Genomic DNA, 17,338 nt, shown 5'->3' on the forward strand with positions numbered 1-17,338 from the left:
TCAAGACGTTAAAAGTACTCAACAATTAAGATTTACAAGTAAATAACATGACAGGTCGCTAGTCCAGTATATTGACATAGGATAGCTGTGTGCCCACGACTTCGCTCTTGTGGAATTTACAGAATTCGGGTCCGCAAATACAGGTTGGTTTTTTAAATAACAGACAAAAGAATCTGTATTTAAGTAGAAGTAATATTTTAACTATTTTCAAGAACTTTTTTGTTTTAATTAAGTATTTTTCATTCGTTCATTCATTTCAGCCCACTTTGAGCATAGGACTCTCTCTTCGCGTATGCCAACCTCATCTGTCCTGTGCCTCTCTCATTCATTACAATTTTATTAAATTAAATTAAATAATAAAACTAACGAATTGTATACTACGAGTTAACTTATGTCAGTTTTTATGTTTTTACATATTTAACTCTTTTGCATTGTTATAGTAACAAGTATTTTACAGAAATGCAATTTCTGCCACAAGCTTTTAGTCGTCAGAGCGATCTTGTGGCATTCAATGACTGACAAAAAACCCTTGTCCGTACTGACCGTGGAGATGTTCCCTCGTTGGAAGTCGATCCCGAGTGCACCATTAGGTCATGCTTACCATAATAATGTATTGTCCTCCAAATTGAACGCGTGTACAAAATTTCATGTTAATTTGAATGTTATAAAAATCTACATGACAACAACAAAAGATTGTGTCAAAAATTTAATTACAAAGGTTATTAGGTCGCTCCGTATGCAGTAATAACAGAAAATTACACAATATGCTTTTAACTATTAGTCTCTAATTACAGGCTTCTAATAACGTTAATATACCCGGAATCATTGCAAATTAGCCGTTATTACCACGGTATAGGGTCTATCACATGTATAACTTGACATGCAGTTGGTCTAGCAAAGAGCCATAGGTTTTTTATGTTATTTAGTATCAGAATATTTATGTAAGAAATAAATTAATAGATTCAAGTTTGTGTAATCTTTCTAGATGAGTATCTTAACTTATTAATAAAGGAATAAATTAATTGGATTAAGATTGAGCGGACCCTGGGCTTGGTCGCTCTACGGCGGCGAAAGCAATAGCGGGATAGCGCTCAGATGAGAAAGAAATAAATATATATAAATAAATATATAGATATATTAGGATAAATCACACAGATTGAGCTAGCCGCAAAGTAAGTTCAAGTCTTGTGTTATGGGATACTAACTCAACGATACTATATTTTATAACAAGTACATATATAGATAAACATCCAAGACCCGGGCCAATCAGAAAAAGATCATTTTCTATCATGACCCGACCGGGTATCGAACCCGGGACCTCTCGGCTCAGAGGCAAGCACTTTACCACTGCGCCACCGAGGTCGTAAAAAATATATTATAGTTAATAGTGGTGTGTGCTCCCGCCCTAGAATAGGACCACTCCAAATCCTCCCGTGAATGTCGTACGACTAGACACACTAGCCTTAACAGCTGATCGGCAACAATATCATTCCCAAAGTGGGTTGAAATGAGACTGGCGGCCGGTTGTAAAAGTACAGCAAAATATTCAAAACTTAATGGTTGAAAACAAAAATAAATCCCACAGGTTTATCCTTCTCGCTATATAAATATAAGTTAAATTAAAGAAACATAAATTCGTATATATGTAATAATAAGACAATTAAGTAGGTACTGCGATTTTTAAATTTTTACACTTAAATGCATGTTATAGCTAATTTAAAAAATGCAATTTATTGATGTTAAATTAAGCATAACTTAAAAGTTTTAAAAATATCATATGAAGGCTTTATACTAAATGACTTTGAACAACTATATATCACGCATTTTATTACATTGTTTACAAACATTATAACGTGATGTCGAAATATTCATAGTTTGCCGAGAAAATGTAGCCATTAAAAAAAAAAACTCACTTGTCACATATTCCCGCCTTTTCCTGTCTTCGTTCCGTTTCCACGCCATTCATATTTCGAAAAAGTTTAACTACACTAGCACTTTAAAAAAAGAACACACAATTTGACACCGAGAAGGCAAAGAGAGCACCTCATAACTTTTTAAAAATAGAACTGGCACAAAATAAATGTTTTCGGGAGAAAGTTTGGATGTGTTCACGATCTAATCTAAAGTTCGGAAGAAATGAAATTGAAAGAAAATAAAACGTCCGCTTCGTTCAAGACGCCATGCGTTTGTGTTGGCTCGTTTTGACGCGTGGACGGAGGCCGAGGACGGGCATAGATCAAGGCCGCTGTAGACTGGACACAACTCTTAAAACATTGACAAATATAACCCAAAGGTAACATAAGGTGCTCATAGATTTAAGTCTTCTTGTGTGTATGGTGTCTTATTAGTGCTTATAGCGTTCATTTTATGTATAAATGTTAAATAAATAAAATATAGGCATATTAAAACAAAATTTACTTACTTCGATAAAACTGTGACTTTTTGGGTATTGTTTTCCATGAGCAGTAGAATTACTATAGTCTCGGGAACATCTTAAAAATATAAAATGAAAAAATAAAAAAACATGCGTTCGGCGTATTACTTTACCACTTATCAATTCTGTTTGACAAAATTACAATATTTTTTCGTAACATATACGAACTTAAAACAACGAAAATTTAGCATTCAAACATTCAAAATATTTAGTCAAATCTATTGCCTGTACTCCTAGACAGCGGATAGACATAACAAATGAGAATCCTTGTATTGACACAATGTCCTCATAGAGTCTGCACCTAGCATTCTCTACCTACGCCCGATTTGTTAGTCTATGCCAGAAACCAGTTGCTCTGAGCAAGGCAAGTGCGCGCGCAAAGCGTTGGCGCTTATTTATACGTGCTAGTGACACGCCACGGGTTCGCTTACTCGAGTGTACATAACTTGTTATCCACGGGGATAAACATTAAGAGGTCTTGCTATTTACGTATAAAGATTTTGAATGTTTACGGAAAGATTTAGAAAAAATATATAAATTGTTATAAAACAATTTATATATTTTTTCTAAATCTTGAAAATTAGGGTGAAAATTTTACTCCAGTATAAACTGGTGTAAAATTTTCACCCCACGCGAAACGACGCGTAAATTGATTTTTCTCCAATTATTCTTTTTAATCCCACGGAGTTTTCATGCGCGTGTTTAAATTAATAGCCTAGAAAATGTAGAGGTTAAAATTAATCTAGTTTCTGAATATCTAATATTACAATGCGAATATCCGTTTTGCTAGGAAAAATATAAAAAAAAGTTATATAATCATATTTCTGCATAGACAAAGTGCATACAAAGCAGTACTTAATCTCACTCACGTATAGTAGTGTCATAGACCACCACTGGCTTCCGAAGTAAAACATCGTGAGGAAACCTGCACTGGTTGACAGTTTAAGTTCACTGGTCTGTATGCGAGCAACTACTTGCCACGTTTACATCGCCCGTTGTAATAGTCATGTCAGAAGAGATTGCAGTTAAACATTTAATTAGATTTTTAGGGATCCGTACTTGAAAAGGTAAAAACGCTCAAGTACAATCTTCTATTTACATCTGTTTGTTTATGTCAGTGTCATTTAGCTAGAAAAATACGATTAATATATATACTTTCCAGTGAATGAAGTAAAAGATTACGTACGATATAATAAAAAAATCTGTAAATAATATAAATATATAAAAAAATATGCGAGTCGAGCTTTATCTATCGTAGCATTATCTATAAAAACGACAAAAATTACGTTTGTTGTATGGGACCCCCTTAAATATATATTGTATTCAGTTTTTAGTGTTTGTTGTTATAGCGGCAACAGAAATGCATCATTTGTGAAAATTTCAATGGTCTAACTATCACGGGTGATGAGATACAGATAGTATATTGTGATAGGCGGACAGACACATGGACGGAGAGCGGAGTAGGGTTTACCTTTTGTACGGAACCTTCAGTGCGTGAGTCAAAGTCGCATTTGACCTTGTTTTTCTTAAAACAATGTTTTTTTTTAATGTTAAAAGGATGAAATGCGGCAGTGTTCACTATATTTTTTATTTATTTTATTACGAACACAATAAAATATATTGTATTCTAGTTTTTAACATACAACATTTTCGTAATGTTCTTATATCTATATAAGAACATTACGAAAATATATTGTATTCTACTTAATATGTTTGTAACACAGACATAAGAACAATACATGAAATGATTTGATATCTGTGGTTTGTAAATAAAATTACTCTCAGTTTTTCCTGTGTCTTTCCCGTCATTTCGGAGACACGGCAAAGCTTAATGTTATTACGTACCATGTTAGTTTGGTTATCCTTAAACAAAAGAATGCTAAAATAATACCACAACCTCATAAAGGGCGATCTACTTTGTACATTAACATAAATTTGTTCAAAGGAAAATCCACAAAAGTAATTTATTTTCTGGGTGGCTTGGTTAGTCTGCCCGTCTACTATCATTACATCTCTAAATGATGTTTATACGATCTAATAAATATTGAAAATTTTGAAAATATGATGTCAGAACTTTATTGAAAGTATAATAACAGTTATTACGTCAGAATACATAACAATTTTTTTAAAAGGGTTCCGTCTTTAACAAAGTTTGAGAACCACTGATCTCGTCACTCTCTGTCTTAGTTCACCGATAGTGTATTACCGGCATCAAGTGAATATTCATGATTGCATTTGCCGCATAGTACCTAATCGCATCATACACGACTTGCTCGACTCAGCTCGGATCTGGGATATAGTGGATGCAGATGGAGCATGTGCAACGTGCAGTATGGGATGTTAATGTAGGTAGTTCAACGGCAACATTGTACACATGTTGTGGGATATGTTCTCTGGGAGTTTTGGAAATATGTAATCATCGTAACACTTGGTGGGTTTCACCGTTCAACTTTAACGTGCGCAGAATAATGGAAAATACGCCACTTCATCTATACGCCAGTGGCACGCCGGTTAAAGTCAACGTCAAGATGGTACAACTCCCCCTTCAATGGAGACTCCGGTCTCAAGTATGAGAATTATAAAAAATCCTTACATATTACAAAAAGAAGACGCTCTGTCGCGTCTGTATATCTGCGATAAACTCAAAAACTACCGGACGGATTTCTACACGATTTATATAATTTATTATGGTTTTACCCGAGCGAAGCCGGGACGGACCGCTAGTATTGAAGAATATCACAGACCTTGGATTTATAGCCCTGAGTTCATTTATTAGCGATCAAATTTTATGGGAATGTCGATTTTCTTGCCGAAGACGTCACAAGGGTGTTTTGGTAAGTCCAAAAATCGCCCAAAAAATGTAAATTATTTCTTGTCAATAACTTTCGATACTAAAGTGATTATTTAACTGCTAATTCTATAAATATGAGATGCTCTAAACTTTTTCCGGTCTACTATTGGATGATGTTCTAAAATAAAATTTTGATTTGAAATATTGTTTATAGTGAAGACTAATTTAACTTTGAATTCTAAAAAAAAAACATCTGAAGCCTTATAAAAGAGATGTAACCAAAAGTATGCTTATATAAGAGACCCTTTGCTGTATGTAAGTGACCCTTCATTACGAAGCACAATAACCGAAAATTATTTAATAAGTGTCCACAGACATCCAACATTAATCACCATCAAACAATTTACGAGCCATTTTAAGATAGTTACACAGAGAATGATGAAAATAGACAGCAAAAAGCAAAAGGCGCTGGAGGGACGAACTCACAGCACAGGCTTATTGACCACGAACTGAATGAGTTCAGTAGATTACGTCGCGACATAGCTCTGGACCGAGCACCCAAGTGTCGTGGAAGAGAGAGAGGCCTGTGCCCAGAACTAGGACATAATATAAAGGAAGGCGCTGGACGAAACCCGCTTTCAAATTGTTATTGTGGAAGCCTATGTCCAGCAGTGGATTTCTTGTAGCTGGGGTGTTGATGGTGAAAGACTAAAGCTCAAGCTGTTGTAAAAAATCAAAGTAAATATTAAGAAGTGGATCAAAGTGTAAATGAAAAAGGATAGAACTAAGCAAAGACAGAAAGAGAGATTAATTATATCCAAGTCTACGCTGCTAGTTGGCCATCACACTAACAATTTAGGCGGCAGAGTAACTATTAAATAATCTGGCCGAGGCGCCATCTTGTCAGCGAATTAACTTAAATTGTGTCTGATTCGATGATGTCATCACAGAAGGACATTGTAGTTGATAGTTTCTATTTACTTATTTATTACAGAGCAGATCTTAGTCATTAATTAATATAATGTGTCATTATATTATACAATACAACCATATAATAAAACTCTCTAATCTAATTATAAATATACACCTAAAAAAGTTCTTCAGGAATCAATGACATTGTCCGGTAGTTTTTGAGTTTATCGCGTTCATACAGACAAACAGACGCTGCAGGACATCTTTTTACAATAAGGATTACAGTGGTTATTTATTTATTTCAAACTTTATTTACCAAATAACAAAAAGATGGACAATCTATACCAGGTCAATCTTTGAGATAAAAAGTAGTGAGCCATATTTTTATCTATTACTAGCGCCTTATCCCGGCTTCGCTCGTGTCTAAGTTATAATAAATTTTACACATAATCCTTCTACATCACACTATTAAAATAACTCACATCAAATCTTTTGCGTAGTCTTAAAGTTCTAAGCATACGTAAGTACAGTCAGTGGGAAGCGGTTTTATTATACTAAGTAGTAAGTAATTATACGGTATGATAGAATCACTAGCTGGGCCACATACGTTGTATTGCTCTTCGCAAATTTAGCCGACTCGACACGCTAAGAAGAAGTGAGCTTTATTTACCTGTGAACTACCTAACTTATAGCCTCAATACTGACTGAAAGGGCCTGAAGGCCACAACAGAAACAATTGTGCCTCCTCAGCCCGGGGCCAGCGCTGCCCTTTACAGTCTGACACAAAAGGACGGGTTCGTCTGTAGAATAGAAAACTGATAGCCTGTTTGAAATAGACGTCAAACGTAAACTTTTTACGGTACTAAGCTGAAACATTTCTTTCTGAAATTACAATGTTGATACTAATTATTTCTAGAAGACAACAAAAACTCTGCAATATTTTGTATCGTTTCCACATAATTTTGTGTATTTTCACGCATTATGTGGATAATAGAATTTGAACGATTATCCTTCTTTATATTCTACGTCCAATCATACTTAGTATTATTACTGATTATTTTGGTCTTCCTCTCGAATTTTTATAATTAACGTTATTTATTTTTTCTACAAAGAAAGAAAGAAAGAAAGAAAGAAAGAAAGAAAGAAAGAAAGAAAGAAAGAAAGAAAGAAAGTATTTATTTGCATTGAATGGGTACAAATTGTGTTGGGTTGTGGTTGTCATGAGTTCCATGCATTCAGCCTATATAGGCATACAAAAATTCATTAAATTACATTAATATCTATTGTTACATTTAAATTCATTGTCATTCATGTCAATCTACAATTTAAAAATTCCTGAACACTGTAAAAGCATTTTTCCTTTAATAATGTATAAAGTCTAGTCTTAAACGATTTTAGATCTAGTTTTTTTATATCTTCGGGTAGCTTGTTAAAAAACTTTATGCAGCTACAGTAGCAATTATTTTGCGAGTATTTGGTCCTTATGAAAGGGAACACTAATTTATTGGCAAGCCTACGATAAATATTGACATGAAAATCACAAAAGAATCGCTCTATATTCCTCTGTCTTATTTTACTATCAAATTCCTTCCTTAGCCATAGAGCGTGGGAGCCCAGGGGCCGTTAAATACAGTACTTATAATAGTAATCCAACCGCAGAATATACTTTTCATTCTTGCATTATATAATTGTCTCTACTAATCCCAATTAATGTTTTGTTGTCTTTCTATACAAGCGTGGGTTTCCACCTACACACAACACAACGCTTGCATAATATATCCCGCATTATGTCTATAAGACAGATTTATTTTGACAGATAATCCTAGGATTATATCATTACGTAATCTCGCGATATATTTAATTGTCGTTAAAACTTTTTTTAATTACGCCCACGGGAATATTAATGTATGTACACATTAACCTGAGTTATATACATATATTTACTCTCTTCCTTATTTGAGCACTTTTCCGTTTACTTCCTTAGCCGTTATGCATCGGAGTCGGAGTCTAGAGCCCTCCTTTCATACTTTGAATTCTCTTTGCACGTTTTCGGCCAATGGCACACAATATCCTCCACGATGATTGGGACATCAAGCCGGCACTTGTTGAATGAATAGAAGAGGAAGCTGAAGCATATCATAATTAATATGGCAAAAACAATATTTTCCACAGAATATCCGAGTATGGATTGCAAACAAAAAAGAAACTTATTTCAGCTCCAACATATATAAAGCAAAATCAGTTTACTCCCACATAAACCATTTAAAAATGCTTTTAAATGGTTTATGTGGGAGTTTGGTTAGTATTAAACCCGTTACTGAAACAAGCATCAATGTCACCATCCCTTACCTTATCCCACTTACTCGTGTGTGGGATCCTCCACTTCTCCCTGTCTGATGGTAATCGATTTGTTATTACAGCTATGGAACTAAAATAAGAACTAAACTTACCTCAGCAATGTTCCCTAATAGTTTCAACATCGGGGATTCCAAGAAAAGATCTATCGCTTTCTCAAAAAGTCGGTACACACCAGCGATCCGTACCTTTGTTATTTACATGTCACCATCGAGTCGATTCGTAGTGAGACGCAGGGAACCAATCATATTGTGTCATTGTGACGCAACGACAACCACATCGCAATATGTGATTGGTTCGCCGCTTTTCACTTCGAATCGACTGGATAGTTAGAAGTGAAATGCGAAACCGCACTGAGCCCTCAGGTGGTTGGTGTCCACGGGCCGCGGTGTTTGCTTACCATCAGGCAACTATAATATAAAATTCACTATAACATAAAAATGTCCTACCTAACGCATCCATCAGTCTCGTCTTCGGCCTTCGCTACATATTTTTCCATTTAATTTAAAATCCACAACTCATAACACGCCCATATCATCGAATGCTATTACTTTCCAATTCTCCTGTAATTGGCGCTACCTTCAGACTAGAACCACACATAATTTTCCTTCTGTGGAAATAACAAAATAAATAATTAAAATATTTCCCTAAATGAAATACAATGTAAGCCTCCCCAGGCGAATGTCCGCAAAAGTGTGCAAATAAAAGGTTATCTATAAATAACTAAATGGGAACGTTCTCATATAAATTAGGTATTTTTCTGGACCATTACTTTATATATATAACTATCCTATTAACATTCATCGATTGATATTACATCACTACATAGTATAAAACAAAGTCGCTTCCCGCTGTCTGTCCCTATGTACCCCTAGATCTTTATAACTGCGCAACGGATTTTGATGCGGGTTTTTTAAATAGATAGAGTGATTCTAAAGAAATATTTATATGGTAATAATTCGCACGCCCGTGCGAAGCCGGGGTGTGCCGCTAGTAATATATTTTTTTTTGCTACCGCCTGGTCCTGAACGAAGAAGCAGAAGGTGGGAAGTAGTGATGAGAAACAATATTACCATTTTTAACACATGTAAATATATAAAATTTGGTGGTTTGGAAGTGCGAGAGGTGATGGGGATCTTAGTCACCGAAGATCTCCGACGAGCTGACGACAGGAAGGCGTGGAGACGGCTCGTCAATTCCTCAACCAAGGCTTTCCAGAACGGGCACGACCTTCACAAATGAAGACTACGACTGAAGAAGAAGAAGTAATTACGATATGTTTTATGCTACCTCCTGATAAAATCACACATGCCTTTGCAATGTGCGACTTAATGTGAATGCACAGATGTGAGACGCTGTGCTGGGGGAGTGTCGATAGTTTTTATCGATAAACTTTTAGTTTTCTTCCATGTAATCGGCAAAATGATAATGATTTATTTAAATAAAATTGATCGTTATTTTGTATTTCATTTTATAAGATTTTCATAAAACTGATTCATTGTAGAATCTTGATTTACTTTGTCAGTCGGGACCTATGGTCGGGACAATTCTTTTATTTTGTTCTAAATTAATTCAATTTTTTTTTTATTATCCTAATTTGAAATTTTCTTTCGAACTAACTTTAATTATTGTTTTTATTATTATTAGAAGTTACAGTTAATTTGAATTCTGATCATAAGTTTTAATAGTATTATTTTCTATAGACAGAATTAAATGAAAAAAAAATCCTACTAATGTTATAAATGCGAAAGTTTGTGAGGTTGTATGTGTGTATGTATATTTGTTACTCTTTCACGCAAAATCTACTGGATTGATTGTTATGAAATTTGGTACACGGCTACCTGGAATAACACATAGGGTACTTTTTATGCCGAAATTCCCATGGGAGCTTAGTTGTTTTAAATTTACATTTATCGATAAATTCAATTTGAACCATCCAACATTAGCCACAGATTAATGAACCCGTTTACAAACGGACCGTATCGATAACCGAAACCGCCTACGATCTATATAATCATACTGTCGTTTCATGTTTTCACACCACTAAAGTAATGTTTTCAGGAATTACGAATGTATTTATTTACAAGATTCGCTGTTATCTTTCACATATATTCAAAATCGCCTTGACAGATATAATACATATTGAAATTTAATTTCTCTAAATATACTTGTGTTTATAATGTCGCGACACGTCCCGACTTCACTCAAGTAAAAAAAAAAACATTAAATCTACCTACTTTAAACCACTATATATTGGTGAAAACCGCATGAAAATTCGTGTAGTAACTACTTCACCAACAGATAGACAGACAGACGCAGCAGAGTATTTATAAGGATATCGTAATAATTTTTACCACAACATAAAGTATTTTTAATCTTTTTCGATTTATCTAAATGACAAAAATTTTCCTAGGGATATTTTGAAGACGATATTTTTTTGGTGATTTACGCCCAATTTAATTTACGTAAGTAAACGAAATTTAAAACTCCGTAGCGTAATTTTCTAGTCTAGGGCGCTAATTGTTAATGTCTACTGTAATTTACTTCTGATAAGTGTATTCTTTTATTTTATTCTCGAGTGTGTTAATTTCTAATAATGATGTCATATTTTATTCAAAGCCAGTCGCCTAAGGCATCTGACACGACTTCTACCACTACCTATCGCGCCTAGTGGTAGTAATCGCAGAAGTGCACACTATTTGATATGTGTATTCATACGTGCCATGCTTTTCCCTAGAGACCACAAAATTGAATTCTTAAAAAATAGCGTTAAATAATTCTCAAGGCTAATTCTCGGCGAAGAAGGAACCGAGACGAGAGAGTAATTTTACCTCATTTTATTTTGTTAGAACAACATACAGTCATTCGTATTAAAAATCTATTTATATCTCCCATATTCTGTAAGTGGGTCCTTATTACCACCAAATGGGGCTTGTAGGTGACCAATATAAGCGCTCTAGGGTAATAATGTAGCTAGAAAAACCCTAGGGCGGTAAGTAATTTAAAAAAAAAAGACTTCACTCTTTCAAAAAGTTCGCGTACATCTAACCATCATACTGGCAATAGACATCGTGCATTCAGCCAATGACCAACGAGGTGGCTTCGCTATTCAGCCTTGTCTTCGTATAAATATAATAGTTAACAATTTCAAATAGGTATCGAACGGCGAAGCTCAATTTCGTTCTTTAAAAAAATATTTAAAGTTCTTTATTTGGTTCTTTTTAATTAAAAAAGGCGGGAATATAAAGCCTTTACTTTAAATATTGTTTGTTTTTGGATTTTTTTTTATAATTACGTTTTTTCTACTTACCTCACAATCGAGATGTAAAGTTAGCTCGGGTGTAAGCATCAATTGCACCCTCGAACTAAAGGCGCCCACGCTGCGCCTCGCTGCCTAAATATCCCGGGCTGCAATTGATGCCTTACAGCCCTTGGCTACTAATCTACTATTGTATTCTAGTGACCGTTAAATTATCTCCTATGATTATCCATCTCGCGTTTTCCAATTACTTCCAACGCCATACATCTTAGGAGCTCAGGAGCTTCTTTTTTTATTTAGGAAAACACAACAGATAACAAACACATATAAATACACAATAATATATAGCTAGAAGGACAAGTTTGTTACCCTAAACGTGTAATACAGCAAGATATACACACGACGACAGCAACAAAATATACCTATTAGAATGAAGGATAATACAACTAAAAGAATATACAAAAAGTGATAAATAAAGTGATAAAACAAACCTACGACTTATACAAGACAATACAGATATACATAATATAAATACCTATGAAACTTTTATTAAAATATATTTCAATGCAACTTCGGTTGCTATTCAATTTGTGCAATTGAGTTCTCCTACTTTGAGACAGTGCATTTGTTTTATAAGTTTACTGTCGAAGTAGGTCACAGTCTAGATTGAAGAGCATCTTGGTACAAGTCCGATGGATGAGTTCCAAGACGCGCCGACATTATGATGGATATCGCCCACTTTGGAACTAAGCACACAACTTTATGTTTACATTGGGTGTCTTATTCTAAAGGAATATTGTTCCAAGGGAATCCAAGGTCAGCTCGATCTCATAAGTTTCAATTTTAATTTTAATATATTTTTTTATCAACACTCGATCAAAATCGTAATCTTAACCTATCAATTCTCGCGCGGGTCGATCTGACGCGATCCCATTGTTGTTCAATTGTTTTTATTATCTCCAAGATTAAAGGTAAATTAATTGTTGTGTATATCAATGTATGTATGTGTGCGTGTGGCTGCGTCCACAATATTGGATCCTTACTTAAGCCAATAAAGTTTAGTGTACTCTCAGCATCCGTGTATTTAACTTGTCCGTTATCCCCGACATAACATTAATATATACCTATTTTGAAATACAATAATAATACTAAGCCTTTCTGGCATCTTTCTAGACCAACACTGTTTAAATGAGTTTCTTTCGGTATTTCTTCTCGTCTGAGAGCAGTGGTAGCTCCGAAATGCTAGTAATTTTTTAGCTTTAGTAAATATATGACGCGAATAAGTCTGAACTACGTCTCATTTCTGAAAAAAAAAATGCTTCGACTTTTAACTTTTTTATTCTTACTAGATTATAGAGGTAATTATACTATTGGTTGCTTGACAGACTGACAACGGATAAATTTTAAGTAAATTCCGTTTAACCTATCAAGGTACGGCACCCCAACACGCTTGAAATTAATAATTAATGTAGTCCACCGCATCAAGGACATGTACATCAATAGCAGAAGGTCACAGTAGTTGACCTCGACCTCTAATGCTGACCTTTGTCTCTAACCCGCTCTTTGTGTTATATTTGAACGAAGGCATCTGATCAAATTGATATATCTGAAAACACAAATTGTGTATACAATTTCCACATATATAATTTACTAGATGTTGCCCGGGGCTTCGCTCCCGTGGAAATTTTGAGATAAAATATATCCTATAGCAATCTTGTATAGTGTACCTTTCTAATGGTAAAAGACTTTTTGAAATCGGTTCGGTAGTTTCGGAGATTACCCACCTCAAACATACAAACTCACAAACGCTTACCTCTCTATGATAATAGTATAGATTATGCATACCTCTCTATGATAATAGTATAGATGCTCGCCTCGAAAACTACAAAGGGTATTTAATTTAATACCTAGTTTATTAAAAATTGATAACACTTAAAACCAACTATATAAGAATAAAAGTATTAAGGGTATTTTAATCTGAATTATTATGGAACTAAGATTACTAAGTTCATAAGAAATACTTCTTTACTATTAGCGCCCCGTCGCGCCAGTAGTTTTTGAGCTCATCCCGAACAGACAGCCAGACGAAAATTGCCCTTATTTGAAATTGCGTGTTCAAAGGATTTCCTGGGAAATAGGAGTACACCATCTTAACAAATTTCATCGTATTCGGTCCAGTAGATTCATAGCAAATTGGCAGTGCCAGATGGACGGACTAGTTATGCTATAAGGTTCCGTTTTTTTGACGGATTCCTAAAAATAGGGTCAACTTTACCCGACGAAGTATGGCAGAGTATTTCGCTTAAATTTCCCTAAGGATGATTTCACTCAAAAAAAATTACTTCGAACTTACTTAGTGAACGGTGAAACGTATTGTGAGTGAAGCACCAAAGGCATACACGTGTACACACGTGTTTTCGATGTCATAAAATTGGTAGCTACATTTCAATGAGTTGCATCCCACTCAAACATAAAACATTTAAAATACAGATTCTAACAGAACGATTGAATTGAAACAACTTAACAGATGAATTACTATTATTGAACTCTCGATAGCGCAATGGTTAACACCATTGTTCCGGTTTGCAGGTTCTGAGTTCGATTCCCAGATCGGGCAAATATTTGTAGATGCGGTCACAAATATTCGTCTGCGGTTCTGTGTGCGTTGTGGCCATTTCTGTGTGTGTCCATCGGACATACAAGCTTTGTGTGGGCTTTTGAGTATTGTCAATTTAAAATTGTATTATTTTAATTCCATACAATTACCACGTCTTTATCTGATAGAGCCGGAGGACACGAATAAAATACAAAAACGTAAAATTTACATTTTTACATCAAAGAATTTTTTTGTGAAGAGCTCCATTTTAAAATAAAATGTAAATTTTCCCGCCTAATGATTCCCGACATGACAGAGAATGAACCATCGACAATATTCTCTTTGATCGTGCCGTTTGATCGCGTGATTCCCAATACCAATGTCTTTATTCCTTAATGGATCTTCTTATTACTGTAATAACATTTTTGGAATGAAAAAAGTCTATATACTCGTATGTTACAATTGAATAAATTTCACATGCCTTGTGCACCAGTCAACTTTGTTTACTTTAACCTGGGGCTCGATTTTCGTGCAATCGAAATTCATTTCGTCAATTTTCTTCAATTATTTATTAAATGTTTAACACAGTTTCTGGATTTACTTTCTGGATTTATGAACAAATCACCGTATCAATCGATCGTCTTTTCCCATTGTAAATTTAAAACCTTCAAAAAATGTCTTCGCAGGTTAATGTTAACGTCAAAATTGACTGGTGCAACGCACCTTAATCTTGTTTTTTACATGGATATTGATTATTGGATACAAACAATCTTTCGTTACATTTACATTATCAACACTGATCCGATCCACACTGTGGCGGTTTTGTAAATTAAATAACATAAAATCTATACTATTATTATAAAGAGGTAAGCGTTTGTGAGTTTGTGACTTTGTGAGTTTGTGTGTACATTATCCAAGATTGCTATAGGCTATATTTTATCTCAAAATTCCCACGGGAGCGAAGCCCCGGGCAACATCTAGTAAATAATACAAACTGTCGTTCCCGCGCCCAATTACTTTACGCTTTAATTTTATGACCGAACTGCTTAACGTATCCCCTTAGGAGGACAACCACAAATGGATATGGAGTGGTCCTATACAAGGGCGGGAACCACACGCTTTATAGATATAGTTTACTCACCTGGGTATGTCCGCGAGGCGTGGCGCCCTCGTCCTCCGCACCGCGCCTCCGATCGGTAGGACTCCCACCTGAAAGAAAAGCAAATATTTACAAAAAAATATGTTTTTGGTAAAAATATGTCGACGTAGACCACGAACATTATGGCGGGATGATTAAATAAGTATCAGCATGGTTGGCGACAAATGGCTCAAGATATTTATACCATTATTATAAAGAGGTAAGCGTTTGTGAGTTTGTATGTTTGAAGGTGGGTAATCTCCGAAACTACCGAAACGATTTTAAAAATTCTTTCATAATTAGAAAGGTACACTATCCAAGATCGATATAGGCTATATTTTATCTCAAAATTCCCACGGAGCGAAGCTCCGGGCAACATCTAGTATATTATAAAAAGAAGTCCTCTTGTCGCGTCTGTCTGTACGAACGCGATAAACTCAAAAACTAAGGATTTTTGTGTGGTTTTCACCAATACATTATGGGATTTCTGAGGAAGGTTTAGGTTTAATACATTATGGCTTACCAAGCGAAGCCGGGACGGGCGCTAGTAAGAAAATAAAATGATTATTATAAGGTCTACACAACAGCGTGCTTGGTACTCCAGAGTATCATAAATAGCGACCCCATTCCGGCATGCATTTGGCGAGACGAGTGTTCAATTATGTATTATTCTGGAAGTGGATATAGGGTTGTCGGTTAGGAATTTTGAAAAAATAACCAAATGTGAGGAGCTTAAATGCGCAGTGGTTAGCGTGCTCGGCCTGTGATAGTGGGGATAAGACACTCTCTGGTCGGTCATTGGATGGGTGACCAAAATTGTCTTGAGCTCCTCCGTGCTACGGAAGGCACGTAAATTATACTCTATTTTTATTACGGTGATCCCACAGGAGCGCACCCCTGGGACGCAGCTAGTTCTATAAATTGGTTTACGGAGTACACAAAAACTAACTAACACTTTTTCACAAACTTTTTCGCCTGCCACCGTGTCCGTCTGTTCGTAAAATGCAGTTTTTACTGTTATTTAGTTAAACGTTTGTTCATAACAAAACAGCCTATAAGACCTTACGAAGCCAGTCCCATCGCTAGATAGAGAATGAAATAAGTTACTTCATTATTACTAGTTTTCGCCAGCCCTGGCTAACAAAATATGAGAATTTGCCACAAGTCATAAAAACACATGAAACATGTCGCAAAAAGAGAAGTTACACGAGACGAGGGCAAGTGAGGTCGAGTGGGAGAGTGAGTCAGCTTCTGGAATCTAATAATAATTGTATACGCAAAGACGTTACATGTCAAAAGGGGTTCTATCAGGAATGTTGAAGTCCGATGTTCAGTTAGGATGAGTTGCGTTGCACCAGTAACTTTGACGTTAACGAAGATACGAGTGGAGAAGAAAAAGCGGACCTTGGGCTCCGACGTTTTGCAGCTGAGTAAGTAACCGGAAAATCTGAGTGAAACCGAAAAATCACTCAGGTGGGAGGAGATGTAGCTGCTATTAGACGGTGATCGTGCCAGAGATTAGTGTGTTTAAACAAGCGTGACAATACAAAACAACTTGTATTCTCGTGAAGTCGGCGCCCTTATCACTTCACACCTCACTACCCGTCTGTCTATCTGTTACCTTTTCACGTCTGAATAAATGCAAACGTTGTATTGTACTAGTACTCATTTAAAACAAGCTACGCCCCGGGACTTCGCTAACTTGGGAATTTCGGGATGAAAAGTATCCTGTGTTATTCCGTTACCTAATTTCATTAGTTTTCCGTTCAGTAGATATCGCATGAAAGAGTAACAAACATAGACACACACATACATTCTAACAAATGTTCGCATTTACAATACAATATTAGTAG

General features: G+C 35.4%; 1 protein-coding gene across 2 annotated transcripts in view; it reads right to left on the minus strand.

Moving 5' to 3' along the window:
* Window positions 1-17,338, minus strand: part of LOC128678981 (calcium/calmodulin-dependent protein kinase kinase 1) — a 118,179-nt gene that overhangs the window by 67,022 nt on the left and 33,819 nt on the right. Inside the window, exon 2 of one of the 2 annotated variants that reach the window (XM_053760905.1) lies at window positions 15,489-15,556. In XM_053760905.1, coding sequence (XP_053616880.1) covers window positions 15,489-15,556 — 68 coding nt within the window. Of the gene's footprint in view, window positions 1-1,913; window positions 2,186-15,488; window positions 15,557-17,338 lie in introns of those variants that run through there. The other variant, XM_053760906.1, reaches the window with a different exon arrangement.

The sequence above is a fragment of the Plodia interpunctella genome, chromosome 21 (genome assembly GCF_027563975.2).
Source record: "Plodia interpunctella isolate USDA-ARS_2022_Savannah chromosome 21, ilPloInte3.2, whole genome shotgun sequence".
NCBI lineage: Eukaryota > Metazoa > Arthropoda > Insecta > Lepidoptera > Pyralidae > Plodia > Plodia interpunctella.